Here is a 27,302-nt window from a genome sequence, read left to right on the forward strand (position 1 = left end):
GAATTCTCATTGTTATAGATTAAGACTACATAATAAGTGTATCTGAATTATTTAAGACTTTACTCATCTAGCACCACAGCCTAAATAATATCTAAGTCCAAATAATGTCAATGATAGCATGTGTCCTGATGATTCTTCATACTTGAAGTTACAGCTTATTTTTGTGCACTGCCATTACAAGGAGGCCCATCCAGATCAAAAGTTTTATAAAAAGTCCAGCAAACACCAGCACCAGCAAACACTTGCTGGTGCATCTCCTTACCATTTCAGGGACTGAGAGCCCAAACCTCCTCCTTCCCCAGATAACCACTCAAACAGTGGTAGCCCAAAAACCCACATCAGTAGCTGGATTGGTATGGGGATATTGGACTGATGGTCTATGTTTTTCTTTTATTCATTCATAGATAGGTAGATAGATAGATAGTAGTTAGCCAGTCATAAACATTTACTTTAAACATGTCATCCCATTTTCTACAATAAATCAACATTGCTTTCCAAGTAAATGTGTCTATCAGATAACCTGTTTGAGAATTGCAGGTAAATCTTTGTTGGGGGTTGGGGGGGGAAAGATGGTTAAAGAAATAGTGTTAATATCCTAGTTTATTTTTAATTGTTTTTTTTTTTAAATTGTGCTATAAGAAGAATTCTGTCTAAAAGAGTAGAATGGCAGCATACATAAATAAAACATTGTTTGACTATACATTTTGGACTTGTACCACCAGCACACAAAACTCTTAAATTATTATTATTATTGGAAATAGTTTTGGAAGATTTTAAGAATTTTTTTTTTAATAGAAAAGTAAAGAATATTTTGCAGGTGGGTAGTAGTAATTTGCAAGAAAAATGGAAGGAGGAATTGGAATATCCCGTCTTAATTAAACAGTGGATTTGGCCTTTAAACGATGTTATCTATCTACCTTTTGCTCTAAAGTCATTTAATTGAAGAAAAGTCTACAGTTTTTTTCAAGTGTATTGAAGCTGCTGTATAAAAACAGTTATTTTCTTATATATGTGCCATATTATGTATATAATTTTTTTTTGCCCCATTTATTTAATTTCTGTTATGTTTTGGTTTTCTTTTTCTTCATGTGTATTATTAGGACTAAAATTACTTTTTTTTAAAAAAGTAAACATGTTTCACATTGGCAGAAGCAAGTTTTTAATTCCCACACTATAGTTACAATGTGTCATGTTCCCCGTTGCAAGGCATAAGTGCATCACAACGGGGAACATGCCCATCAGGAAAGAGGAAGGGATAACCATTATCCTTTAAACACACGCATCATCTCTTAAGCACCCAAACTCCTAAAACAATCACCAGGACAATAGAAGCGCACCTCGGACAGGACATGGAAACCATTAACAGATCAGGGGAACTCCCACACGTTACCCCGGGGGATGCACCTGCACCGGACGAAGGCAAAGAGACAAAGGAAACCATCGGAGATCACCCGAATCGCCCATCGTCAGACCCATACCAATTCAAATCACCTATCCGGACCCGGCTTGGGGAACAATGGGGGGTGGAGGAGGACAAGGTCCACCACCAGGGTATAAACGGGGTACCCTGCTACCACGCCCGCATTCCCATCTTTTTCTCCATATGCATTCTGCTTCAATAAACCCGGAAATCCTTAGACCCTCTAAGTGAGTCCGTGTCTTATTCGAAGTAAGGCTACCCTGACATAAAGACGGGAATCCAAAATTTTTTTTTCCACTAGCACCAGTCCAGATCCAATCTGTGAGGGAACCAAGCTAGTGATGGAAGATTTCATCTCACGGCGAGGCGGCTACCCGGCGACCGGCAACGGAACTCCCATCCCCAAGAACGGCAGATGCCTGAGGCCCTGACGGCGCGAGGTCCAGGAGAGCTCAGGATCGAGTTCGGAGGGGGAAGCAACGACAAACGCCACCCATGAGTCCCAAGGCGCGTGGGCCACCATTGACGAGATGGAGGGATCCTCACCTGGATCGCCCGGAACCCCGGAGGAACCGCGGGACATCCCATCATCCACGGCGTCAGGAACCGAAGGAGAGAGGAGGGGCAACCGCACCAAGAAGGGCTCGCAAACGGCGGCAAGGCTGAGCGCGGTCAAGGACAAGCTGGAGGCGATGCAGCAGCTGCTCCAGAGGTTAGCAGAGGCATACGAATCCCACAGCCGGGGCGCGGAGGGGCCAGGCACCAGAAGCCCGACACCCCTTACCCCCCCCTCGGAGACGCACCAGCCGGAGAGACGGAGGAGAGGTCCGGAGGACGACACAGCGCCAGGCAGAGTCCGCTTCCAAGGACCCGCCAGATGGGCTGCACCCCCCCTCCCACCCCGATGGCGAGACGGCTGGAACGAAGCGGGAGCCGGCAAGAGATGGTACCAACGCCAACTGAAGCCCGACAGAGGGAATCCCCATGTCTAGACCAAGGAGCCCCGACTGCCTGAAGCACACCTAGACGCCCAGATGTGGCTTGGAGCCCACCGAGCGCGGCGATAAAGGACTTCGGCATTAAGTTCGATGGGGACCCCACAAAACTCTTTTTCCTCACAAACGTGAGGAACTATATGGAGGAATGGGGTCCCTACTTCCAAATGGAAAAGGGCAAAGTAAATGCCATAGCAATAAAATTAAAAGGACGGGCCGCTGACTGGTATGTTCAGTTATGCCAGGCAGGCGCCCCGGAACTGGAGGACTGCAATGAGTTCCTCTGGGCAGTAGAACTGCACTTCAGGGACCCCCTGGAAAGGGAGAGGGCGAAAAGAGCCCTGAAAACCCTCAAACAAGGACAATGTTCCATGGCAGATTATGCCATGGAGTTCCAAGCCCTGGCCGGTAAGGTCGAAGTATGGTCCCAGTCCACCCTCGTTGAGCGGTTCAAGGAGGGTCTAAACCTGAATGTACTCAGATGGGCACTGTGCAGGAATAACCCCAACACTATGGTGGAGTGGATCCGGCTGGCAGGAGAGGCAGAGGATGCCCAGGACACTTTCCTCCAAGCAAAGAGGGATGCACAGCATGCAGAGGCGGTGAGAGGACCCCGGACAGCAGCAGGACCGGCGAGGTCGAGACCTCAGCCCTGGAAGGAAGAAAGAGACCGTCGGTTCGCCAAGGGTCAGTGTCTTAGGTGCGGGAAGGAGGACCACAAGGTGGCGGTCTGCCCGAAAGCGAAGGCGAGGGACAGCTCGTGGAAGGCACCAACCAAGCCAACCCCAGCACCCAGGAAAATGCCAGTCGCGACGGGTGAAACCGCAGCAAAGGACTTCCCTTACTTCACCGAAGAAGAGGAAAGCGACAAAGACGAACTGGCGGGAAACGCCAGCCACCTGCCCTAAGGAGCGCCAGAGGACAGGTGGAAGAAAACAAGAGGTGCGACAACTTCGGGGTGAGTGAAAATTGTCCCACCCTATATGTGAAAGTCACCCTAACCCACGGTGGAGAGATGGAAAAAGTTTGGGCACTAATTGACTCTGGCTGCTCGAAGTGCCTTATGCACCCGGACCTGGCGGCCGCGCTAAACCTCCGCTGCTATCCACTTCAGCAGCATATTGTTTTTACACAGTTGGATGGATCAGCAGCGGGAGGGGGCCCGGTCACCCAAAACACGGACAAAGTTGCGCTGCAGCTCGGCAGCCACAAGGAAAGACTGCCGTTCATCGTGGCACCAGTCGGCCAACCCCTAATCATCCTAGGAATCCCGTGGCTAGTGCAACACAACTCACAAATAAACTGGACAACCAGGGAAATCATGTTTTCGGATGGGCGCTATCAAGCACCCACAGGGGATCGGGTTCCCCGTGCTGCAATGGGGAGGGCGGCGACTACCTCGATGCATCTGGAGGCAGCGACCCTGGAGGGCCTGCCAGCCAGATATGCAGAGTTTGCCGATGTGTTTGGCGAAAAGGAGGCTGACAAACTCCCACTCCATAGAAAAACAGACTGCACCATAGAACTGGTCCCTGGCGCACCCTTACCAAAGCCCAAAATCTATGCGATGACCCAGAAGGAGCTGGCAGCATTAAGGGAGTTCGTCGATAAAAATTTAGCGCAAACTCACCAGTCGGAGCCCCAGTCCTCTTTTGGGAAAAAAAGGACGGGTCTCTGAGGCTCTGTACCGACTACCGTGGTTTGAATGCCGCGTCCATCTCAAATAAATACCCCTTACCCATCATCAAGGACATTCTTGCCCACCTGGCAAAGGGCAAGATATTCTCAAAACTGGACCTGAGGGAAGCCTACTTCCGAATACGAATATGGGAGGGGGATGAATGGAAGACGGCTTTCAACTGCCCGTTGGGGTCGTTTCAATATAAAGTTTTACCATTTGGGTTGGCGGGGGCACCAGGAGTGTTTATGCAGTTAATTAATGAGGTCCTGCACGACCACTTATTTAAGGGGGTGCTTGTCTATCTCGATGATGTTTTAATATATTCAGAGACCGAAGAAGAGCACGAACGCTTAGTGAAGCAAGTGCTCAGGAAACTCCGCAAGGCAGAGCTATTCGCCAAGCTCTCCAAGTGCGAGTTTCATAAAGAACAAATTGACTACCTGGGCTATAGAATCTCGGCGAGGGGAATCGAGATGGACCCAAGTAAGGGTGCTGGCGTGGGAGCACCCATGCATGAGGAGGCAACTCCAAAGTTTCCTCGGTTTCACGATCATTCATAAACTATCAACAGGACAATTGGGTGGACCTGCTACCTTTTGCAGAGGTAGCCTACAACAATGCAGTGCACCAGAGCACAGGTCACACCCCATTCAAAGTGGTTTACAGCAGAGACTTCATTCCAATCCCGGAACTGCCCCAACCAGACACCTTGCCCTGTTCCCCAGATGACTGGGCAGCACAACTGGCCACGGTTTGGCCCATCATCCAGCTGGCTCTCGCAGATGCGCAAGCTACATACAAAAAGTTCGCAGACAACCACAGGGCGGCGCAACCGAACTACAAAGTGGGAGATAGGGTCTACATCTCCACTAAGTACATCAAGTCCCCACAGACCTCAAAGAAACTGGCACCCAAATTCATTGGACCATTCCCAATCATAGAAATTATCAACCCAGTGACTTTCAAGTTGGAGCTACCCCACAATTTGAGGCGCATACACCCAGTGTTCCACTGTGCCCTACTGAAACCGGCCACCCCTTCAAAATGGCACAATGAAACCCCCCCGCCCCCACCCATCATGATAGATGGGCAACAACATTTTGAAATTAAGGAGGTACTAGACTCCAGGAGGCTAAGGGGCACCCTACAGTACCTCGTCAAATGGAGACATTTTCCCCACCTGGAGTGGGTCCAAGCGCAAAATGTTTCAGCAAAACGGCTTGTCAAAAGCTTCCACGAAGCATACCCGGACAAACCGGCACCTTAGAATTCTCTTAGGGGGGCAGCATGTCATGTTCCCCATTGCAAGGCATAAGTGCATCACAACGGGGAACATGCCCATCAGGAAAGAGGAAGGGATAACCATTATCCTTTAAACACACACATCATCCCTTAAGCACCCAAACTCCTAAAACAATCACCAGGACAATAGAAGCGCACCTCGGACAGGACATGGAAACCATTAACAGATCAGGGGAACTCCCACACATTACCCCGGGGGATGCACCTGCACCGGACGAAGGCAAAGAGACAAAGGAAACCATCGGAGATCACCCGAATCGCCCATCATCAGACCCATACCAATTCAAATCACCCATCCAGACCCGGCTTGGGGAACAATGGGGGGTGGAGGAGGACAAGGTCCGCCACCAGGGTATAAACGGGGTACCCTGCTACCACGCCCGCATTCCCGTCTTTTTCTCCGTATGCATTCTGCTTCAATAAACCCGGAAATCCTTAGACCCTCTAAGTGAGTCCGTGTCTTATTCGAAGTAAGGCTACCCTGACACAATGTGACTATGGGAATGGAGTTATAATTATTTAAATAAGTTTAAAATGTGAAACGGCACATGCTCAGGGTATTTCCTTTCTTTGTTTCTTTGTAAGTCTGTGTTGGTAGACCTTTGGGGGCTGTTCTTTTCTTTATCAGGGATTATAAACAGGTCTAAATCAGGAGTAATAAAGGGAATAGAGGAGAAATATTTGTTGGGTGCTTCACAGTTGAAAAATTTGGAAGGGGTGATCCTGTATGACTATTAAATTAAATTCAGAATGTAAAATTACTTAAATGAATCACAGGGTAGTCTATTGATGAATTGCATTGCATCATCTATGTACCCTAGTGGGAAACCTCCCCCCCCCCCCGAATGTTGGTTATTTCCTTTTAACTGTTTAAATTGGTCTGGAAAGTAACTATGACAAGACTGAAGGAAGAAAAACAAACATTCTGAAACGGAAAACATATTACATGCCTAATACGTTTATGTGTAAACAAAATATTAGGAACCTGGACAAACCTCTCTTTAAAAGAAAAGGTCACAAAGAACTGTTAAAAAGGAGAATTGTTCTGAGCAGCAGAACAAAAGTAGGGATATTGATTGCACTGTTTTGCCAGCAGTGAAATAAATTCTTTGTGTAGAATAACACCATGCCCGTGCAGTTAGTAACTACTTATGCTAAGCAGAACTTTATAGTCTAGTGCATGCTGCTTTGATAAATCCCTCTGGGCAGTTTGCATGCCTTTTGATCTCAGCTGTTGCCTGTCCCATTCATAAACTTGAAGCTAGGGTTTGTGGCACTGCAGGAAACTTTCAAAGGCTGAGCTGAGTTCCTTGGAGGTTGGGTGGAATACAAATGTAACAGGCTATTTGTCTTTCTCATTATATGTGTATGGCATGTTTTTCCCCTTGGTGTTTGTAATACAGTACTGGAATTTTTGAGGAAAACTCATCCTGTGAGGGGAAAGGGAGACAAAGAGCGGGTGAAGGGAGTGTGAATGGATGCCTGGCCTGTTCTACTTCCATTGTCATTTCCAGCATGTTGTGCCAATTCTTGTGGGCCTCCATTGAAAACAATGGAGGTTCTTGGCTTAGGGCCTGTCATTCCTGTTTTATGATTCTGAAGTTGCAGGAAATACTAAATAGGAACAAAATATAAGCTAAAGAAGTTTGTGGTGTTTCATTGTCAGCTCAGAAGGGATATGGCTTTTAAACAGTGACCTTTTAAAAGTGTTTACATGGCCTAGGTTGACAATTAAATGACAGCTTTCATCACTGGTTCTAACAACTGTTTCCTTTGATACCTAAATATCTGCAGTTATAATGAACAGTTCATTGTAGGTGTACATATTAAAAACATATGGGCCAGGCCTGAATGCTTATGATATGCACTGATACAGGACTCTTGATCCACAATGAAAGCATATTTTTCCCTCACCCTCCCAAAAATTATCTGTGAATAATCTGTAATTTCATATTTGTAAAATAAGGCACCTTACATTGAGGGTGAGGTGCCTTATTTTACAGATAATTTTAATAATAATTAATTCAATTGTTTTTTTTTCATCCTAGAGTATTTTCAGACTGTTTTTCTGGCCAGTGCATTTATACATATATTCACATACATACACAAGGTAGGTCACAAGCACACATTTATTGGATGGGGAAATCTCCAGGACTGATTTTAATGGCGATTGGCAACCCTAGTTGACAAGGTAGGAAATCTTGGTAGTGTACAGAATTTTTGTGTTTATATCCCTTTTTCTATTTAATCTTCCTTTTTGTGGGATATAAATAACATCTCTTTCAAATCAAATTTGACTGTTGATGACTTTATGTACATTTCCGTGTAGTTTTCTTGGAGGGCCCTCATTTTGGAATATATTTTGGCTTCCTAATCTAGTTTACAGTATTCTGGTATTCGTGGGAGGGGGCATCTTGAATTTAGGGGATCCTGTCTTTTGGGTTAAACAAAGTAGTTGTTTCCTCAGCTACACTAGCTTTTCATTACTTTCTAGGAAATGCATGAGGATTTTAGGTTTGACTTATCAGATCTATCATTTTGTCTTTATTTAGCCTGGAGATTTTCCAATGCAAAGGAGTTTCCTATTATCTACAACATAGATTGTATAAACCAAATGGCAAGAGGCCTTCTTAATGGGCAATTTAGATCTATATATAAAGGAGAACTGCTCAGAATTAGCAATAAACATTTGAAAAGCATGATAAAAATGTATTAAAATACTGGGATACAGAGGCTGAAATATCATGAGGATATCAGTGTGAAAAGTGTGTGTTGTGGTGCATGAGTGAGGCAACACAATTCAGCTGAGTTTTCGACTTAAACCTAGCCAGGTAAAGGTCTGGCAACTGCATTCCTATAGTAGGTTAAGGGCTCTTCCTCATGGCCATGGCAATGTATTGTCCTTCCATCCTTGAGTTGGGAAAAAAGTGTGTCAATAGAAAAAATGCTGCTCCTGCAGCTTTTCTTTACTGTGCCTCAGCGATAAGATGGGTCATCTCTGCTGCCCTGGCCCAATGTGTAACCTTGGGCAGTGATTGGTAGATTCCCAGCTGTCTTTTCCCTACCTGCCCAGCATCACTCACTGGTAGGAAAATACACTACCAACAACTGTTCATACATGTTGTGGGATGGGTTTCAGATTTGAGCTATAATTTTTATTATGTAGCTATTTTTTCTTACCCATTTGCTGCATGCTTATTGTGGCAAGAAAGCAGACCATACAGGGAGCAGACTGCTTTTCTTCTTACAGGAGCTGAAAATTATGGGATGTTTTTAAAAAGTTCTAGCTATACAAATATTGACCTCTTGAGTGTCTTCCAGAGCCATTCTATTCTTTATACCTTGGGACTTACATAGGTTTAGTGATCCTGGTGATCAGGATAGTAGTTCTGACTCCTCTTTCTCACCAATGGTCAGAGGCTCAAGGATGATAATGAAGGACTATAAAAGGCAGTTCATGCCTCCAACATTACCTCTTGAAGCCCCAATCCACCAGCTTTACTCTCTTTGCTCTCTCCTGGTCCCCATCAGAGGACCAGAGCACCTTGGTAGGTCCACTTGGAGGGAAACTACTTGCGTCCCTGGCTTGGTTGGTTTCTTTTCTTCATGATAGGGGTTAGGTCACTGCCTCTGGCCAATGCTGGATCACATGCCAACTAGGGCTGGAATGATTTTATCATGGTAACCAAGCATAGGCTGTCCTGAGGACCCCAATTGCCAGCAGCCAAAGTCAGGACAATAAATACTGTCTGTGCTTCAACACTAGGAGCCAGGCATGCCATAAGGTGAGGCTCTCTTGATGTCCCTCCCAGCCTTTGATTGTTTCAGTATTTGGGATGGTGTAGCCCACACAGTTGTCCCCTCCTAAATTCAGCAATCCTCTAGAACCTTTTAAGGGCAGTGCTTCTGAGGTTTATTTTTGCTTGTCAAAACTTACATCTTAAGTTTATTTTTATTTTGCTTACCAAATGAGGAAGGCTGTATATGGTCTTCCATGAGATCAATATTCCCATATCTGCAAATCCCAGAAGAAGAGAAATTAGGCTGCACAAGTGAAATATCCTGTCTCTCCTGTAGCCACAACAAAAATGTCCATGAAGGTGCAGAGACCAGCAGCCAAACAGGAGGGGATGGTGTCACAACTGATCTTCCAGGTCAACTGGGGCCAAACAGATTGCCCAACCTGAACATGTCCTCCAAAGGCTGCTCCTCTATATGATTTAGAATGTCCATATGAGAGGTTTTGTGTCACAATATGAGGGAAAACATCACTTTTCAGACCACAACATTTTAGACCAATTTCAGCCTGGCTCTGCAGTGGCAAGATAGAGGTAACCTCGCAAGGACATGTCCATGAAAAATGATTAGTGGGGTGTCTTCACACAAGCAGGATATATGAATGAGCCCAAAGCTGGTTTAGTGTTAACTTTGGAATGGGAGGGTTATTTTGTTTTGTGGCTTAGCATGTTATGGAAAATCAGTGTGTTTCGTTGTATGTGGCACAGTGTGTTAAATGAACTCAGAAAATGTTTTAATTAAGTAATCAGGTTAGATATGTTGTTTGAATGCCGTAATTTAGTCCTTGTAAAATCATTTGTAATATGTGGTTTGGGTTTTGACTAAACAAGATTTTGTGCCTCTTGCTACCTTGAGTTTACATTTCTGCTTTTTGAATCTATTTTAAAAACCCATTTTACACTGCACGTTTCACTTTCATTTAAAGTGAGACTACATATATTTCTTAAAACGAAAACCAAAAAAAAATGTAAACAATGCATTGAACCATATAGAGAATTAAGAAATAAACGACTAGGGTTTTATCTCACTTGCTCATTCATAGATGCATACACAGACATAGACACACTCACAGTTTCTGAGTTCCCTTCTAATTTCTGGGTGGTCCCAATTCCGCTATAAATAGGACTGCATAATAGCCAATGAAGCAGATGTTCAATTCCCCAGAGATGCAGTTCATAACTGACTTCAAAAATATTAGAGTCTTTTAAAGGCATCGCCTGAAATCTCGACACAGGGAATTGTCATCTGAAAAGACAAGTACTGCAGATCACCAAAATAACTTTCTAATTTTGGAATACTGTTTGAAAATCATTTTCTGTGTATCAGAATGGAAAATAGTTACCAAATCCTGAAATGTAGGGTAAAATCTGGAGAACCTTTTTGGTACCATTATATGTATATCAGTATATCCATGATCTGTTGGATAAATGATTTTGGCAAACAAGCTTCTAACTAAATCCATCGGTATGAGTAAGTCTTCAAAACTAACATGCAGATCTGCTTTTACATAGTTTTATTATTTGCATCATTTAAAAAATTCCTGATAAAACAGTGATGTCTTAAAAGATATGGGCTAGTTTGGTTATAGAGTTAATGTTAGTGATCAGATTCGAGCTTGCTTATTTTAAAATGCCTCAAAACTATTTTAAATGGAGTGTAAAAGATTCAAAAAGTGATATTGTAATACCATTATTATAAGCAATACATTCATTCCTGAGCAGATCATCTCATACTTTTTTTAATGGAATAGCAATGGTTTTCCCCATAGATGGTGTTATTGCTAGAAATGGAGAAGACTTTTAAGGTTTAACTGAAACTTTGAAATGCCAATATATCATGGATGGACAAGCTATGGTGTAGGGTCATAGGCAGTCCTAAGTCACTAATGTGACCCCTGGAATCCTAGGAACTTGGTTTACCTTTCCTGCTGGCCAGCTAATCAGCACGATCAGCTGGCTGGCAGGAAATGGATCATTGGTTTCCTGCTGCTGTTAAGGCAGGAAACCCAACAATCTGGTGTCCCAACTGCTTGCTGATTACTTAGTCAAAAGATTGGTGAGGATCAGGCCACTGGTTTCTGGCTACTAGTAATTATTGGAAACCAACAATCATATTAAGCCGTAGGGACCTCACTGGGTCAGATTCATCTCTATAGAGCTCTCAGCTTCCAAAGTTCAGAGCACCTCCTTCTGTACACAGAAGTTCATACTCCAGGTAACAGGAAGCATATACTAGCTTTGCTGTGGATGGACATAAGTGGGGTTCAGATTAGAGAGTAGACAAAAGATTAATGTATCTGATTTACAGACCCAGGAACATTGATCAGGATACAGTGTGCTTCAAGTGCCACAAACATTGGTAGCAAAATTGCTAACAGCAAAGCAGCAAGTTCAATGAGTAATATTTGAAAAGGATGGAAGTGGTGGGAAGTCTTGTCTCCCATTTCCCTGATTCTATCATACAAATGCTCTTGTGAATCAAGAAGTGGGCTCATCATCTTCCTTTTTCTCTCCACAATTGTCATACTAATAGTGTAGTGAAAAGAATACATTGCAGCAATCTTGTCTGTATTCCCTTCCCCTATCATTTTTTTTCTATTTTCTGAACATTTATGTCACTGTGCTTTTCTTTCTAATTGAATGCACACCCATGTAAGGAGCATTTATTTCAAATGCTGTTCTTTTGGGAGCAGGCTTCCAGTTGCTTGACAACTGTGACTGCAACATGAAGAACATACGCTAGTCTCTTGTCCTCCATACATCTAGTTCACCATGCATGCAGGGCCCTTCATACCATGTGTCTACTTCAAAGAAATGTGACCAAGAGGAATGAATTGATGACTGTCAGGTTTTTAAGATAACTCACAGTTTGCCCAAATGTTGTCTCTAGGAAGATAAGCCTGGGTTTTCTCTCTCTTGTTAGGGCATCTACCATTGAGCCATATATAGCACAGCTCATTGCTAAGTGAAATCATCTAAGTCACACATGGATGCTACCTGTTTAGATTTAGCCAAAAGCCTTTTGCTGTGCTTGAAATAAGATAATGAAATCTTTCTTACAGTGTATGATTTTGTATCTGGAGACCTTAGGGGCAGGAATTCATTACTGGTATTCTGTCTTACAACTAAATATTGGGAATCATTCCTTTGCCCTTGAAAGTTGTTACTGTTGGCGATTAGATGCTGTTTTCAGAGAAGAGTATAATAAAATACAACTGTTTTCTGTGCAGTGAATTAATTATGCAAAACCAAGATACTTGATATTTTTACCTAAACTTTGTTCAGCTTTCCAAACCTGGGTATGCATTTTCTGCAGTTTTTTGGCTAGAATTCTATCCAAGTTCTTTGGCTAGAATTATTGAAAAAAAAAATCATTGAATAGACAACATGATTAGAAACTGAAGAGATTGGAATAAGAGGGTGTTGTTGCTAATCCTTGAAGACCATAGCAACATAGAGTTCCTTTGGAGATGTTTGTGCCAATCCAGCATTGGTGCTGTGTTGCTGTATTCACACAACCTTATCTTTCTTGAATGTATGAGCCAGTTGTCTTCTGGATTGGCTGCAGACCAACTCAAATAGCAAAATTTCCAGTTGCAATTTATGATGCTGGAACCCTGCAAGGATTAGAGACGGGCATTTTCCAATTCAGGAAAACAGTTGCTTCAACCTTCCTTCCACCATTTAAACTCAACACTTTCTCGCAGATTTTGCAGGCAATGTTATAGGGGCTCTACAATTCCTGTAAAAAGCTGTGTAGCTTGATTTTAAGAATGGAGCCTTGAACCCAATTTAATCCTTCTGGTCGGTTTCACAATCTCAATAAATGCCTGCACGTTTTGTTACATTTTGCAGTATGCATCAGATTCTTCCTTACCACGTGTCCAAACCTCTGGGCTCAAGCAAGCCATTGCACTCTCTCTCTCTGCTTCCATATACTGCTCTACAGTGTGACCTATAACTGTTGGGAAAGAGGCTAATGGTAAAATGATGGTTTTATGCCTTCATCACGGCATTCAATGGGAATTTATTTGAGAAAGTCGTGATGGTCAGACAACTTTCCATCATACCAGAAGCTTAGATCTGTCTTTCTATCTGTGTATCACAAAATAGCCAAATGCACACAGCAAAACATGGGCTAAAATTTTTAAATTCCCCCTTTTTCTGGGCAGAGGACAAGGGGATTTTTATTACTATAGGAACTGCTGTAACTCATGGGAGGGATATGGGTTGGTAGTCCTTTCCACTTGGCTGACTGGAACGGACACTGATTTGCCTATGGTATATCCTGCCTGTTCTTCGCTTTCTAAACTTGGCAGGAGGAAAAATGGACACACAGACCATCTTCCAAACATAATGGAGGGATCATGAATAGAAACATTGATGTATGAAAGTGGCAATAGAATAATTATGCCCACATGCAAAAATGTTTCCAGAGCGATGCTTGCAAAGTTAGAGAGAAACTTCCACTGGAGTTTTATTATGGTTGAAGTTGCAATCAATCCTTCCAAGAAACAGACCAATAAAATTTGACACACTGAGTTGATGCTTGTACTTCAAAGTGAAACTCCTGTTTATTTTAGAAAAATGCCACCTTTCATTTTCAGTGTTGCTGAAGTTCTTTCTAGGCATAAGGGACAGACTCCAAATCTGGTCACTGCACTTGCTGGCCCTGTTGCCAAGTCCCAGTGTTTAAAATTGTACTATTATCAGGCCATGTCTGTGTTTGGCAAAGATTTGTAGACACAACATCAATAACTATGCTAAATATTTTTGCAATACTTATTTCTCTTCCACACTTTTTTCCAAGTAGTAAATCATAGTTTCTTTAGTCTCCCCTGGCTATGTGAAAAACAAGAATTTATGTAACAGGCACTCTGCTGCAAACTTTTTCCTGTTTGGAACTTTTGTTGTTGTTGGCAGAATTTGGAGATGGCTTAGCTACTCCAAAAATGACCTTGAATGTCCTTTGTATGAGAATACTAGATTGTAACTTTCTGATGACTAAGGAGGTCTGCAGTTTCTGCAAAATACTAAATGGTCTTTATGTGGATGGAGTGAAAAATTTGCACAGATATTTCTGCACACAAGATTACATTCTCACTATAAACAAACTTTAAGCTGTGGTAAGGTGGGATATACAATGGCTACGAAACATCTTTGGTGTCAAATTCTTTTTGGACTGTATTAATGGACTTTATTCTGAGCAATCCAGAGTGTTGTGTTTTTCAAAAGCTTTCCAGACCTCATATCTTTCCAGACTGAATTATCGAAAGCTGCTTCCAAAGAGTGAGCCACTGATGCTACTAGGGAAAAGGCATCACACTACTATTCTGTCTCTCCTGCTTTAAGTTATTTTCAGCAGAAAGAAAGGAGAGCAAAACACGATGGTTTGAATAAGGAAATGACAATCTCTGGGTTTGTCATTGGGTGAATGAAGCAAGTTAACAGAAGCCTTGGCTAGAAGCATCCTGGAATAGGGAGGCAGCCGGGGCCTTGGACAGGATGGCACCTGTGCGGCCTCTCTTGCCCCACCCAACCTGACACTCCCCGTGGTTTACGGAGGAGCTGAGGGTTCTGAAGAGGGTTAAGAGACACCTAGAGTGCCACTGGAGGAAGACAAGGACCGAACCCGACCAAACCCAAGCTAGAGCCACTATTAAGGCCTACCTTGTGGCGGTAAGAGCAGCAAAACATCAATATTTCTCCGCTCTTATTGCATACGCCGAATGCCGCCCAGCGGCCCTGTTTAAGATCACCCAATCCCTTTTGGGGAAGGTGGGCCTACTGACCCACCTACAGGGCTGTGCAGAGTTTTCTGGGCACCTGGAGGATAAAATTGCTTGGATCTGTTCCATGTTGGATGGCAAGCATGGAGCAGGGTCTGGGGAGATGCCTGGGGAATATACTTACCCAGTTATCTCGGAACAGTTTGATCCTGTCGGGCCCGAGGAAGTGGACAGGGTCCTCCGAACTCTAAATGCCACCACTTGTCAATTAGATCCATGCCTCTCCTGGCTGGTGAAGGCAACCTGGGAGGTGATGTGTGGTTGGGTCCAGGGGATGGTGAATTCATCCTTGAGAGAGGGAGTGTTTCCGGCTGCCTTTAAGGAGGTGCTGGTGCATCCCCTCCTCAAGTGCTGGACAATTTTCATCCAGTCTCCCATATCCCCTTTTAGGGAAGGTGGTTGAGAAAGTGGTGGCATTGCAACTCCAGAGGATCCTGGATGAAACGGATTGTCTAGACCCTTTTCAGTCAGGTTTCAGGCCTGGATATGGGATGGAAACAGTATTGGTCGCACTTTTGGATGATCTCTGGCAGGAGCGGGATGGGGGCAATGCATCCATCCTTGTTCTTCTTGTCCTCTCAGTGGCTTTCAATACCATCGACCATGGTATCCTTTTGGGTCGGCTCAGGGAGTTGGGGATGGTTGGCGCAGTCTTGTGCTGGTTCACCTCCTTCCTCCAGGACTGGTCCCAATCAGTGTTGATAGGGAGTGAGAGATCCGGCCCCTGTCTCCTCCTTTGTGGGGTGCTACAGGGTTCAGTGCTCTCCCCACTCCTTTTTAACATCTACATGAAACCGCTGGGTGAGATCATCCGTCACCACGGGATGAGGTATTATCAGTATGCAGATGATACTCAATTGTACATCTCCATCTTTGGTACTGGGTGGGGTTGCACTGCCCCAGACAGAGCCGGTGCGGAACCTGGGGGTCCTCCTGGATTCATGACTCCTGCTCAAAGAGCAGGTGGCAGTCATGGCCAGGAGAGCCTTTGCTCAACTTTGTGTTGTGCACCAGTTATGCCCTTTCCTGGATCGAGAGGCCCTCCGGTCAGTCACTCATGCCCTAGTCACCTCCCACATAGACTACTGTAATGTGCTCTACATGGGGCTACCCCTGAAGAGTATCGGTAAGCTACACTCGTTCAGAATGTGGCCGCACGAGCAATCTTGGGTGCCCCAAGGATGAAGCATGTAACACCTTTGCTGTGGGAGCTGCATTGGATGCCAATTTGCTTCTGGGTCCAATTCAAGGTGTTGTTTATCACCTTTAAAGCCCTGCATGGCAGGGGTCCAGGGTACCTGAGGAACTGTCTCAGCCCCATTACATCGACCTGTCCTACCCAATCAGGCAGAGAGGGCATGTTACGGACCCCATCCATGAGAGACTGTCAATTGGTGGGGCCCAGGAAGCAGGCCCTCTCTGCCATGGCCCCCGCCCTGTGGAACACTCTTCCCCAAGGTGAGGTGGGCCCCCTCTCTCCCGGCCTTCTAGAAAGAGGTGAAGATCTGGCTCTGCCAATTCATGTGGGGCGTGAGGAGGGGTAACCAACCCTGGGGGTGGCTAGTGCCTTAAAGTGGTTCCCGGGTAGTTAGGAATTTAAATCAGAACTTTTAATATTGCCATCTCGGATGCTATTTTATATTTATATTTAAGATATCTTGTTTTTATTGTATTTTAATCTTTTTTAGCTTTACTGTAAACCGCCCAGAATCTCTCTTTTGAGGGAGATGGACAGTGACAAAATTAGATAGATAGATAGATAGATAGATAGATAGATAGATAGATAGATAGATAGATAGATAGATCCTACAAGATAACTTAGGCATGTAGAGCAATGGGGTGTTTCTCCCATTCATTTATGAAAGGGGGGGAAGGGTCCTACTTCTCACCCAAAAAAGTACATGCAAAGGAGGGAAGTAAAATTTGACACTGCACACTCTCCATTTCTCCCTGTTCTGTGCTGCTTTAAACAGTTTACTTCTAGTCTAAATCCATTACCAAAAGTGAACCAGACAAGGAAGGCGTAGTGCAAGAAAATGGGAAAGGGAGGTCAGGTTTCTGTTCCCCTACAAGAAAGCCACAGAAAGCCCCCCCCCCAGAACAGCCACACCAATTTGGTCTTTAGCCTACATCTTATGCAAAAAATCTTGCAAAAAGGGGAGTTCGTAACAAATTAGGAAATTGATAACCATATATACCCCTAACCTGACCATTTCTAATGAGTTTACAGTACTTATTCAAATGAAATCTGAATACTATTGTTCTGGTTTTATCTTATTCTAATCTTAATTCTTAGTGTTTAATTACAGGCATATATGAGAGCCAGTCTGGTCTAGTGGTTAAGGCAATGGGCTAGAAACCAGGAGTCTATGAGTTCTAGTCCCACTTTAGGTATGTAAGCCAGCTGGGTGACCTTAGGCTAGTCACTCCCTCTCAGCCCAGCTCACCTTACAGGGTTGTTCTTGTTGTGGGGAAAATAGGAGGAGGAAGGAGTATTAGGTATGTTCCCCACCTTGAGTTATTTATAAAAAATAATAAAGGAGGGAGAGAAAATAAATATATCTATATTTTACTGAATCTAAAGTTTGCAAAACAATTTGATCAGTCTTTGTCCTTGCTACTTCCAAGCTGGCCAAGAGTGGATTGTGCATCTGTCTGCATATTCTGATCCCACCCAAACAAGTCATGAATTAACAAAAGCCATTCCATTTTCACAAAAATAAAATAAGCTTGCTTGTGTTTCCCTCCGCCCTGCCACAATCAGTGTCACATCTACATGTATTACAGTAGTCTACATCTGTCTGGAGGTATGGCAACAAGAACAACAACAAAAAATCCCCTAGGGGGCTGCTCTATAAGGGGTGGAAGTGAGGAAAGATTGATTGTAAAGAATATAAATGAAAGATCTTGGACCATATACCATGGTTTTATGTCAAGAGACTTACATACAGGCACTCTTCTGATTGGTTGCAGTCAAGGTGGCATAGCAACAAACCAACAAAGTGCTTTCATAGGCTGCAGCAGCATGACAGAGATTCTCAATATTATGACAAAACCAGATAACATTTGAAGGTTTCAAAAGAAAGCTGATTTCCAAAACAGGGAGAAACATATATCAGGTTAAAGGTGGGATAGCTTCTGCAGTGTGCAGAATTACCAGTAAATAGGATATTCTGCTGATGGACTTTAAAAAAAAAAAAAAAACCTCGGCCATTTTTCATTTTTGTTTGGAGCACTTAATATCTATGCTTTGAAGTTGTGAGAAACTTCAAATTTTAGTCTAAAACATTACAGTACACAGAAGTTGTTTCTCATCAAGGGCATGATATAAAATTCTTGTCTGCAGCTTGACTGCCCAGAAAAACACTGGAGGAATTTTTTTTGGAAATTCAGAATTAGTGGTATCTGCTTCTGATAAGGACTTTAAATGGGAAAACAGAAGTTTGTAAAATATAGCTCTCTGTTTATTAGAGAAGCAAAATACTGGAACCATCTACTAGGGACTGGGCTTTATTGATTAGTTATTGGACCTTAAGAAAGCACATCCAGGCTTCCTTATTTGAAATTCCAACCACCTAGGCTTGGTACCCAGTAGACCTTCTGGGACTGATCTACACTTCTGCTCATACAGCCTGTTTTAAACCATTCATTTGTTTATCTAGGACAGTGTTTCTCAACCTTGGCCACTTGAAGATGTGCGCGCTTCAACTCCCAAAATTCCCCAGCTAGCCACGCTGGCTGCAGAATTCTGAGAGTTGAAGTCCACACATCTTCAAGTGGCCAAGGTTGAGAAACACTGATTTAGGAGTTTCGTCCAGGTGAAAGAGTGGGCTGCCACAGGATGGGTGGAGCTCCCTGCATTTTTTTCCGGCATGCTGCAGCATTTCAGTGCTGAACTTACAAGAGGTGTTTGACCTGTTGCCTGACCAGCATAAATCTAAGGAGGCTATACATAGGGAAGGACTGCAGTGCTCAGCTCCTCTTTCAGCAGCCCTTTGCCTGTCTATGCTGGTTGGGAAGGAGAGGTGTGTGTGTCCTCTTAATCCAGCGTAGAAAGCTGGTCAAGGTATGGTGAAGCACTGTGCTGTTTCTGCAGGGGCCAAGTATGGATCCAACTATGTAGACAAAAATAAGCTTTTTCCTTCCACTGCCAGCATGCTGTATTTGCATGCTAGAGGCAAATCTCCCATGTGTCTATCGTCTGAGGGGGAGAGCCAGTGACCTGTTTCCATGCTGGATAAGCCCACTGTCTTATCTTTTATAGAAACATAGCAGGCCATGTTTCTATAAGCATAGCAGAGCTATTTGCTGCCAGCCCACCTGATTCCAGTCCTTCCGATGTAGAAAGAGTGGGCTGAGAGAGGTGCCCAGGAGTGCTGGGAGAAGGCTTGTTTACTCTCCTGCAGTCCTGAGCCCTTTCCCTATTTCTCATAGGCCAGGTGATGCAGGGCTTGGTGGGAATGGACGGCTGGCTTCCCACCCCCTTAGCTGAGATAAAATAGCTCTCTGTTCAGGCCAGTTAGCTGGTCAGCTGGCGAAAGCAGAAATGGTAGTGGGTTTCATGGGTCACCCTTTTGAGGCCAAGGGCCACTTACACGGTTCCTGTGTCCTTTGATTCCTCTACGCAGCCCTTCCTCCTCCTTTCTCTGCATTTGCGTTAGTCTAGTCTGTTTCCTGAGAAGTTTGTCTTTGAGCTGACGGGATGGAATTATTGATGAATCCAGACTTTCCAGTTCCTCTTTGAAAAAATCTAGCTTTTAGTCTACAGCAGATCCTGAAATTTCTTCTCCAGCTATGCTCCCACAAGGAGGGTGTTTTGTACAGCAGTCTGGCTGAAAGTCTGCTGTCCAGACGTTTGATAACCTGTGGTGTTAATTTTCAGTTGTAGCAGGTGTGGCTTCCTGGATGTGTGTGTTACTTATTGACAACTAACTGAGAACCCTATTGATTCTAATAGTGAACAGTATTATTATTTGTTGCGATAAATTTGGTGTGACAGCTACTGTGATTTGCTGACCTTGATTCACCCTCTCCATGTCCCTACAAGAATGATAGGTTTTGCTGCTGATACTTTGGTAACATAGAAATGCAAGTTAGAAGTATATATATTATGGATGTCCTGGACTCAGCTGGCATTTCACATTAATATTGATATAAGCTGTAGGTCCAGAGCTAAGGCTTCCCATGGGGTTCTGTGTTCACAGGTGTGACCATTGCACAAGACTAGAGAGCCAGTTTGGTCTAGTGGTTAAGGCAACGGGCTGGAAACCAGGAGACTGAGAGTTCTAGTCCCGCCTTGGGCATGAAAGCCGGCTGGGTGACCTTGGGCCAATCCCTCTCTCTCAGCCCAACTCACCTCACAGGAAGGTTGTTGTGGGAAAAATAGGAGGAGGAAGGAGTATTTGGTATATTCGCCACCTTGAGTTGACAGATACGTACGTTTTTAAAAAGGCGGGATAAAAATATAACAATGATAATGTCCTGCTGTTATTATAGGGATCTCTTCAGGTATGCCTACAACTTTTTCTCTATCCCCATATGTCAGGGTTCCAAAACTGTGAGGTGTACCTCCCTTGGGGAGGTGCAGACAGTCCAGGGAGGTGCAGACAGTCCAGGGAGGTATGAAGATCTTAATTTTTTTTGTGTCTTTATTAAAAATAAAGATTCATTGTATTGTTTTCATTGTTCATTTGCGTTCATTTTGGTGTTCGGATTTTTAGAGTAGGTGTGTACATTAAGATTATGCTAAAGGGAGGTATGATGGCAAAAAGTTTAGGAACCCCTGCCACATGGGAAAAGTGTGATTTCATGATTGGAGTGTGGTGCTCTGTTAAAAAATATGAGTTCAAAAATTTGTGCTGTGTCTCTGTCAGACAAGCCCAATTTTGTATTTGCGCAAGAGAATAATTGCAATTCTTCAGTTTGTAAACAGATGCTTTGTGGTGTTCTGGGGCTTGTTATCACAATGCTTCTTTAGAGCTCCATGTGTACCATCTGTCCTTTTTTTTTAAAAATTGAACTTTATTAAGATTTCAAGATAAAAAGATAAAAGCTAACAAGAAATGAAAAAAGTAAAGTAAGAGAGCAAAATAGGAAAAAAGGGAAAAGAGCAAAGTCCAAAATTGTACCATCTGTCCTTGTTTGAGATTATCAATCCTGTTTTCAGATCCTTAACTGTATAGGTGTTGGGGGTACCTCCCTTGCAGAGTTATGCTGCAATATTAGTTTGGCCCCTTAGAGTGTTGCCTGCAAGGGCAAGGGGTAAGTTTCTGAAAAAGAATGGTCATAGCCTTGGGATCAGAACACCTCCCCTGCCCCCAGATTTCCCTTTATGAAATCTAATTAAGGTAGAGAATAGAGACTGTAAAAAAAATCATCTTAACAAATTTCTACAGAATTGTAGAAATATTCTCTTAAACCAGAAACTGGCCATAATAGGGATACCAACATCATTCTTAATTTAAAATCAAAGGAGAAATTGTGTGTTTTATGTGGGGGATGAGTGAGAAATTATGTTGTGGAATAACATTTTTTTTCCCTCATTCGATGGACCTGATGGATTTGCTTTTGGGACTGGGGATATATTACTGTGGTAGAGCAATTCAATATATTTCTTACATTTGTTCTCTTTTTTAGAATTCCATCCGTCACAACCTCTCATTGCACAGCAAGTTCATTCGAGTACAGAATGAAGGAACAGGAAAAAGCTCTTGGTGGATGCTCAATCCAGAAGGAGGCAAAAGTGGCAAGTCTCCCAGGAGAAGGGCAGCCTCCATGGACAACAGCAGCAAGTTTGCAAAAAGTAGGGGGAGGGCTGCAAAGAAAAAATCAGCTCTTCAGGCAGGCCAGGATGGAAATGGTGACAGTCCAGGAGCACAGTTCTCAAAATGGCCTGCGAGCCCCAGCAATCATAGTAATGATGACTTTGATAACACTTGGAGTACTTTTAGACCTCGAGCCAGTTCTAATGCCAGTACCATCAGTGGAAGGCTTTCCCCAATCCTGCCGGAACAAGATGTCCTCGAAGAAGGGGAAGTGCATTCCATGGTCTACCCTCCACCCGCCACCAAAATGGCTTCAACTCTGCCGAGCCTTTCCGAAATGAGCAGTTCAGAAAATATGGAGAATCTGTTGGATAATCTGAATCTTTTGTCTCCTAATACATCATTAGCTGGATCTACCCAGTCACCACCTACCACCATGATGCAGCAATCCCCTGGTTATTCATATGCATCGTCCAACACAAATATAGGTTCACCAAATGCAGACTACAGGAAATACAGTTATGCCCAGCCTGGCATAACTTCTTTGTCCCAGATACCTATGCCAGCTATTCAGGACAATAAATCAAACTATGGAACTATTAACCAGTATAACTGCCCAGGGCTTCTTAAGGAGTTGCTTACTTCTGACTCACCACCACATAATGACGTCTTAGCATCGGTAGATACTCATGTTTCCCAGCCTAGTAGCCGAGTGCTGGGACAAAATGTATTAATGGTCTCTAACTCTGCAATACCGCCATATGGCAGCCAGCAGCCCCATAACAAAATCATTGCCCCTGGTGCTCGCTCTCACCAAGGGCACATCCAGCCAACCCCAGTAATAAACAGCCATACTTTGTCTCTCACCCTTAGCACTGTGTCTCACGCTTCAAGTGTGAGTCGTTCATCCCCAGCGAAAACCTCAGTACAGGGTCCTGTGAGCCACCCGATGCACATGAACAGCATCAGCCCCTTCACCACTGTGAACAACTGTAATGGGTATGGAAGAGTGGGGATTGTTTCTTTCCATCAGGAGAAGCTCCCTAGTGACTTGGATGATATGTTCATTGAACGGTTGGACTGTGATATGGAATCAATAATTCGTAATGATCTGATGGATGGGGAAACATTAGATTTTAACTTTGACAGTGTGTTACCTAACCAAAGTTTGCCACATGGTGTTAAAACAGCAACACACAGCTGGGTCTCGGGATAAGACTGGAAGGTTAGTTCTCCTTTTGTTATTTGTGAATATGTTGCAATGGAATCATTATCTTAAAAATTTACAGTAGTAGTATGTTGACAAAATTCAGCTTGGGGTAATTTCTCCCATTAGAAAGAAAAGCTGCACGTAAAAGTTCTTTTGTTTTCATGAAGTTATTACACATAGAACTGCTCCTGTTAAAGGAATTTCTGCGCTGGAAGGAAGCTAGACAAAGCAAAGGGGAAGGCTCAGATGTTACATGCAAAACATTGTCAGTAAATGCCATTATATAGTTTGGTTATATGATTCGAAGCATATTCTAGATCAGAAAGTTTATGAACACACACTTTGCCTTATTGATGAAAGATGATTTACAGCTACTTCAAAAAAAAATTATATACAAGCTAGAAAAAATGCTGTCTTATGAGAAATGATAGGATAGTTTTCTAGAAACAGGAAAGTTGAATTTTAATAGCAATAAATTGTTATGAGAAGTGTCTTGTGCAGAATAAACTTAGGTGTCATTTGGCCACAAACAATATAATTATTATCATCATCATCATCGGAAAGAGAAACAAGAAAACGAAAGAGAAACAGATACTTATTTTCCTATTAGTCTAGGCATTTTAATGACTTGATTTCAAAATTACCATCATGCTTTTCATTCTCAGTTTTCTAAAACTTAATGGTTTGGGTGGGATATTCTTACATATTTGCTGTTGTTTTGTTATATGATGGAAAGCATGTTGGAGTGGAATTACATCTTGAAAATGTCTAGGAGATGAGTTGCAGTGTGTGATGTTGGGCACAGTGCCACAGAAGGGCGGTTCGTCAAAAGGCAACAACAGACATCAAATAGGAAGCTATCATGTGAAGTCAAATATAGTTTCATCTTTACCTTTCTTTGGATAAAACCACAGGAAGGTGAACTATACCAATCACTAAGGCTTGGATACCTCAGTATTCTCACTGACAGACTCATGTCAAAGTTGTAAAGTTGCTGGATCCTGATTAAAAAGTAATTCATAAATGTACTTTTGTAAAGGGATTTGCTCAATCAAGAATGCTTTCTATCATTGTGTGTTTTCTTTCTATTGTCCTAGGCTTCAGACATCTCTGACTACAAGAACTGCATATGCATAAAGAAGTCCAAAGATGTTCTTCAGCTTCTTTGCATTTTCTTGTGTAATTTTTTTTTCTCTTGTCAGTCTTGGCTGCAGATTTTTTTTTTTTTGTACAAAATGTTTGCCAGATACTTGCAGGTTATTTGCTGCTGTAAGTAAGGAATGTGCCATTGGAAGTGTCTTTATTTGGAAGTGCCAAACTCACCACTGTCACTAACGTCATAGAAAAGCAGAAGATACTTGAGCATCACGTGTTGGCTTTATGCTGCAGCTTCCCCTACATAGGTGGCTTCCAGATGTATTAAACTTCAAATCCCGCAATCCCTAGCTAACATGGCACCAGTATGGGCAAAGTGGTGTATAGAATAGGCTGCAGAAGTAAGCTTAATTTCTGTAAGATCATATTAGATGTAATTAAACTTATGGAACATGGTGAACAGCTTGATTAATTGTCTTTTGGTGAGTTAAAATTGCTGTACATTTTATATGAAAAAAAACCATTGAATATGACCCAACCAAAGTTTTGGCCATTCAGATTTCTATATTAGTATGTTGAAAAGCTTTGTTTGCATATGTAGTAGACTTATTGTAGAGCTCATTTCCAGATTGATTAATTTTATTAATAAACGTAAAGTTTGTAATAGACCTATAACTATTTTTCTTACATCTGTTGTTTTACAGGTTTCTTAAAAATATGCAGAATCCAATACTTAAAAAAATTCAGCATATTTTATACACAGTATTTTAACAAGATAAGAGGAGAGAATTTTTATTAGCACTCTGTAAGATTCATAACCAGAAGGTTTTTACATATAAAATTTCTGGTTTTTTTCTGGCATGAAGATGTTCTGTATTGTTAGTACTATATTGACTATCCAAAAGTCTTAAATATTGTTAAATACTTTGTATATACAGATCATATTTGTATTTATTTTATGAAGTTTTATAAAGATTGTTAGGCATCTGTGTTAATAGTTTCATTAATAATCCATTTTAATTTCTTTTTTTAACTGCATGGTCCCTCATTTCTTTTTTTATTACTGCCTCCTATTTTGATTTGAAGAGATCATACAGCTAGAAACTTGGTTTACACTAATTATGATATAATAATGTATTTTGTAGAAATGAATCTTGATCATAATAATATAACAATAGTTTTGATGGGGTTTACTGACCATTGCCTTCAACATCTTACAATGATCAAGAAGAATTCCAATAATTTACTCTTAGATTGATAAGAGCAGGCTTACAATATATAAATAAATATAAATAATATTGAAATTGTGAGCTATATCTTATATCTCTGATATAATAGCTGTGCTGTGTATCCTTCTTTTGTATGATCTTGAACCTCCCCTTTCCAAAATCCAAGCAAAGGAAATACTTGTTCAAATATTTGAGCACCTGAGGAAAAGGCAGCAGTGACAAGGGGATTGGCCCAGAGAAATTGCCAGATCTTTTTGTTTCAGTGTTTCGGAGAGAGAGGCAATAAGGACTTGCCACGGATGGTGTAGGGGAGACTAGGTGAGGTAAAGCCCCTGAGGGACACAAAACTACTTAATGTATCACGTGGTTCAACTGCACACATTTAACAAGGTGTTCTTTGAAGACCCTGTGGTTCATTATATTTTGATATAAGGCCCCATGGTGTACTGCTAGAGTATCCCTAAGAGGAGAATGGTCCCATAAGCATATTATACACCTAAGAATATTCTAATAATTTTGGCACAGAATCCTGGGAAAGACTATTAAATGCTCCCGTGTCTCTGTCGGTGTATGCTTTAATTCATTATGAATGGTAGTTGAATATGGTTTGCCCAGATAAGGAAAACCTCTGCTCATTTTAAACACTGACAATTAGTGTTACCTGGACTCAATGCTCAGTAACGCTGTAATAGTGCAGGAGGACTCTCCCTTTGTGACCGGAGGGAAATTGAACATGTCTTGGAGTGTGGTATTACAAAAAAATGATGTGAAGACTGATCATACATATTTCTGCTTATATCTTATATTCTGTAGCTTAAAAAACTAGATATGATGGCTTTGTGAAGTGTGTCAGTTGCTTTTCCAAGCAGCCAGGCTATTCTCTGTCTTGGTCTGTAAGAGAAATGTATTCTATAATAGAACTGTTCCAATTTAATGTATTGTTTCTACTTACGTTGTATTAATAATTGCATTAATGAGATCTCTGCTTTGATAAACTGACAAGTTCTATGAAATGATAAGCTAATGTACTGTTGAATGGTGACAACTCAACAGAACATAGGTAAAGAAGAGATGATTATTAACATAGACCAGTTCCTTAAAAGTCTTACAGTGCAATTCTGCACATGCTTGCTGTGATATAATTCTGACTATTCAGTGGGTCTGACATCCTAGCAAGCATGTCTCAGGGTTGCAATCTTAAGTTTGCACTTGTTCCAGTAAAGTGGATTGGTGATGCTGTGACTTTTAAACAATTTAAGATAGCAGGATGAAAAGTTCAGGCTTGTTAATTTTTCATTGATATTCCAAGGAAGTGATTTTATTTGTTTTTATAAGGCCTAAAACTAATGATGTAGGTTAGGGAAACAAATGTAACTGCATTACAACTAGATCTTTTAAGACAGAATTCTCCTCCTTTTGGGTTTCCCCCATTTCTGCCTTACCAACATACTGACATCCGAATATTTCAGATGTCATTTCTGTGACTTATAAAGAGAAGGCAATTTCATTGCTGAACACCTCAAACTATCTTTTGGATATTTGTGGGAAAGTGCCTGATGTTTTTCCAAACAGAAAATAATCCTTTGTATAAACCCATACATGTATATGCATTACTTTAATGATCTTGTCCTTCATATGGTTAATCTGTATGCTGATAAAGGATTCTGTTTATTTGTTATTGTTTGTAATCATTCCGATATGCAAAGGGATTTAAAATCTTTCTAATCTGTCTTTATAGTAGTATCATGAGAAGAGGCTTTTTTTATTGGAAAGATAATATATTTTATAAATAAATAAATAATATTTTCTTTTTAATATATGGGGACCTGAGACTAAGGGGGCATGCTTTGCTAATGATTACCCGGGAAGTCAGTGGCTGAGCCCAGATTTGCACCCAGATCCCTGGCTGTGATTCCCAATTCTGCATTCACTCAGTTATGTGTGAGATTATTTGCGTTCCTCGTCCTCTAATTTTCTCAGCAAACCCTTGTCTCAGGCTGTGTGACATTTACCATCCACA

At 42.2% G+C, this 27,302-nt stretch overlaps 1 protein-coding gene across 2 annotated transcripts in view; it reads left to right on the forward strand.

The window, feature by feature from the left end:
• Positions 1 to 27,083, forward strand: part of FOXO1 (forkhead box O1) — a 57,302-nt gene extending 30,219 nt beyond the window's left edge. The window contains exons 2-3 of one of the 2 annotated variants that reach the window (XM_063315485.1): positions 21,621 to 22,988; positions 24,056 to 27,083. In XM_063315485.1, coding sequence (XP_063171555.1) covers positions 21,621 to 22,964 — 1,344 coding nt within the window. In that variant the 3' untranslated portion in view covers positions 22,965 to 22,988; positions 24,056 to 27,083. The remainder of the gene's footprint in view (positions 1 to 21,620; positions 22,989 to 24,055) is intronic. The other variant, XM_063315495.1, reaches the window with a different exon arrangement.
• The last annotated feature ends 219 nt before the right edge of the window (positions 27,084 to 27,302 follow it).

The sequence above is a fragment of the Candoia aspera genome, chromosome 1 (genome assembly GCF_035149785.1).
Source record: "Candoia aspera isolate rCanAsp1 chromosome 1, rCanAsp1.hap2, whole genome shotgun sequence".
In the NCBI taxonomy this organism is placed as follows: Eukaryota; Metazoa; Chordata; class Lepidosauria; order Squamata; family Boidae; genus Candoia; species Candoia aspera.